This window comes from Hypoxylon trugodes (genome assembly GCF_022578975.1).
Source record: "Hypoxylon trugodes strain CBS 135444 unplaced genomic scaffold F4822scaffold_47, whole genome shotgun sequence".
Taxonomy (NCBI): Eukaryota; Fungi; Ascomycota; class Sordariomycetes; order Xylariales; family Hypoxylaceae; genus Hypoxylon; species Hypoxylon trugodes.
The window spans coordinates 1-2,932 of record NW_026250062.1 but is presented as its reverse complement, the minus strand read 5'-3'; the positions used below and the strand labels follow the sequence as shown (position 1 = coordinate 2,932).

The 2,932-nt window shown below is 46.4% G+C and overlaps 1 protein-coding gene across 1 annotated transcript; it reads left to right on the top strand.

Moving 5' to 3' along the window:
• Positions 1 to 1,956: 1,956 nt before the first annotated feature.
• Positions 1,957 to 2,815, top strand: F4822DRAFT_443320 (uncharacterized protein; the record flags this gene model as incomplete). The annotated part of the gene is made up of 3 exons (XM_051463094.1): positions 1,957 to 2,247; positions 2,304 to 2,627; positions 2,672 to 2,815. 3 exons carry the CDS (start codon positions 1,957 to 1,959, stop codon positions 2,813 to 2,815), a joined length of 759 nt encoding a protein of 252 aa, XP_051308281.1.
• Positions 2,816 to 2,932: the final 117 nt, after the last annotated feature.

Below are 2,932 nucleotides of genomic sequence, written 5' to 3'. Positions count from 1 at the left end.
CCGAGGCATAGGTTCGTCACACTAACCATTCTTTTCATAGTTTTTTAATTATCAATTTAAGATTATTTTTTTAAAAAACCGACACGACATAATAAAAAGACTTTAAGCCTTTTTAACGAATAAAACTTACTTAACCACTTAACCTACTATTAATATTATTACTTTTAAATTAAGACACCCGGATTAACGAATCTAGTAACGGCTATACTCTGAAAGCAACTTTGAACCGCATATACGGAATGTGACTTCGGGTATTGGACGCGCTGCTTTAGACTGTCTGTAGCAGGTTTATTATCTTGTGCCATTGCTAGAGATAAATCTCAAGGATAGAATGGCGAGTCACAGGTACCGGCCCTTCAGTGCGTGTACGTAAGGCAAGGCACTAATAAAGCTTGCCCTTTCAAACTCAGGAGGTGAAGCACTCACCTGAATTAATAAGCGATAGGTTCAATACAGGTGACACGTATGGGACGTAGGACACCATAACCCGACTTACCATTTCTCAGACAAGGCACAGTTGGAACTACGGCTACGCTCCTCGCCAGCTTCTCGTGGAGACCTCGGCGTGACGTCTTGACCCATCTTCCGAGACTGGTAAGCCCCTCAGCCACCCTTTAGGGGGGCTAACGTGTGGCCCGTTAGTTCGTACTCATTGGTAGATAATCCTTGAAAATTGCTTCATGGAGGCTAGAGTAGCGCTTGACGATACGTGGACACTTAAATGGGAAGTGAGGTGGCCTCCTTCCCAAAATCAAAAGAGCTTAGGTAGCTATCATTAGGGAGTGGATACGATCAATAGGGTATAATAATAGGCTTCGTCCTACTTCTACTGGGTTGGTGATATGTAGCTGCATAGGCGAACCCTTTCCAGGCCAGGGGTTGAGGGCTATGCATGACTGTACAGTTGCGTCTGACGATATGACTCGCCCTGGAAACCCAGTAATGGGTATCGAAAAGGGGGCATCTAGGATGAGGAAGCGCCGGTACGTGAAAGGGTACATATGTCGCTTGTTTCCATACGAGGCAGGCTATCGAACTAATTGGTTCTGACTTATCCAAGAGTCGCTACATGTGAACGCCAAGGGCAGAACCCTCCTTCTGTGCCAGATGTTGAAGACAGGGGCGGCTACAAGCCTTGTACCTAGGTAGGATTCGCCTAATATGGTATGAAATATAGGAGGTTGCATTTTGTGTAGCCACCGTACCCAGTCTACCGTGCCCGTAGGCGATCCTAGTTGTTAGGTCCGGCTAGTAATGAGAAACAGATGATCATACTGATGAGAGATATGAGAGGTAATTCTAGAGTTACTGCATTCTCGTTTCTCGACGAAGTCTCCGAGCTCTGCCCGTAATGAGACCGTCTTGTCGTAGCTAAGCGGTGATTCTATACGAGGAGGTAATACCTCGTTAAACCCTCTCCCCTTCTTAAATCCAAAGCTCGATGATATCTGATAGCAGAGACTGCGCGTTTACCACACCTCTCTCGAAGACAGACCGCGAAGCTGGAAACGACAACCGCCACATCTCGGCCCCTTTGAACGAATGCTAAACGGCGACGAGTTTACCTTGCCCATACATAAATATACAGTAGTTAAGGTAGGATATTATGAACTCCATTGTTCCAACGTCGTGATAGGTATGAACAGATATGGATGTTAGCTAGGCGTCCTGTCCCCGACCCCTTTTCGCTCTTGCAATTCGCGCGCGCGGGCCCAAGACTTATCTTGGTCATCCCTTGCGGCACTTCTTCACGTTAGCATTATAATGACATTTTTGTCCCGATCCTACGCCTTAAGTGTTAGAGATTACGAATCTTTAATGTAAACAAAGCAGGGGTCTCGACGATACATAGGGCATGACCAGGGTGGACGTGGGACAGCACGTGCGTATAAATTCTCAAGGGACAGGCATAATGCTCTACGGAAAATCTTAAACGCAATACCTCGCGTCGCAATCATGTACGGCCCTTCGCTTCCTCAAGCCGTCATTCTCTCTATAGCATCGACTCTCCAGTTCTTACTTGCTATTTTCAACTTCTACCATACATATACACGATCGCTTCAGACCTTTCAGCGTCCGGAGCCCCTAAACGTAAGATATAGGCGCACATTTACAATAGTGGTGGCTATGATATCTTTTGCCGGCATAGTAACTACTATAATATTTGCGAGCTTTCTTTGGGCGAGCGGTGAACTTTGGATACCATACCTGAGCGGGACAATTATCGTCTGGAGTATGATCGGTGAGGTATGCTACTGTAATAATTAGAAGTGTGTTTGGAGAATCGCTCACTATAAAGAAAGCCGGTGCTGGTCGCTGGGACTTCAAGTGGCGGCCAGCGGTCGTTTGCCCCTATTCCTCTCGCCTGCATATCGGTTGGGACTTGTTCCTTATTTGTGGCCGGTCTCATCATGGTTGTCCAATACCAGCTAGCCACCTTGGGCCGTACGTTATATGACGTCTCGATCTATACGTACCGATTTTGGATGGTATGGGAGTGGCTACGTATCGCGCAGGATACGTCACAGAACCAAGGTTGCATTGCTATACACCATCAGCTTCGTGTTCTAGTCTTCGGTGCTAGCGTATTCGGACAACGATTCAACACTGTAACTGAAGAACTTGTCGTATGTATCCCTTCCCGCAGCAATAGTTCTAGCTGACCATGCAGTATATGACTATTTTATTTGTCACATACGACGTTATTGCCGTATTAGCGAGATACCTGAAACGGCGGGATTACCAGGAGAGGGAACACCCAGTATTGGGTATTCTGCTGAGAAGTAGGCCCTCTAGTGTTAGAAATGGTGTATAATAGGAACATTCGAATCTACTAAAGTTGGCAGCTATGATTTCGAAAACCTCTGCCCCTCCCCCAGTGTAATGATCGAAACAGACATTCAACCAATGCTCCGCAAGGCCGCACCATTTC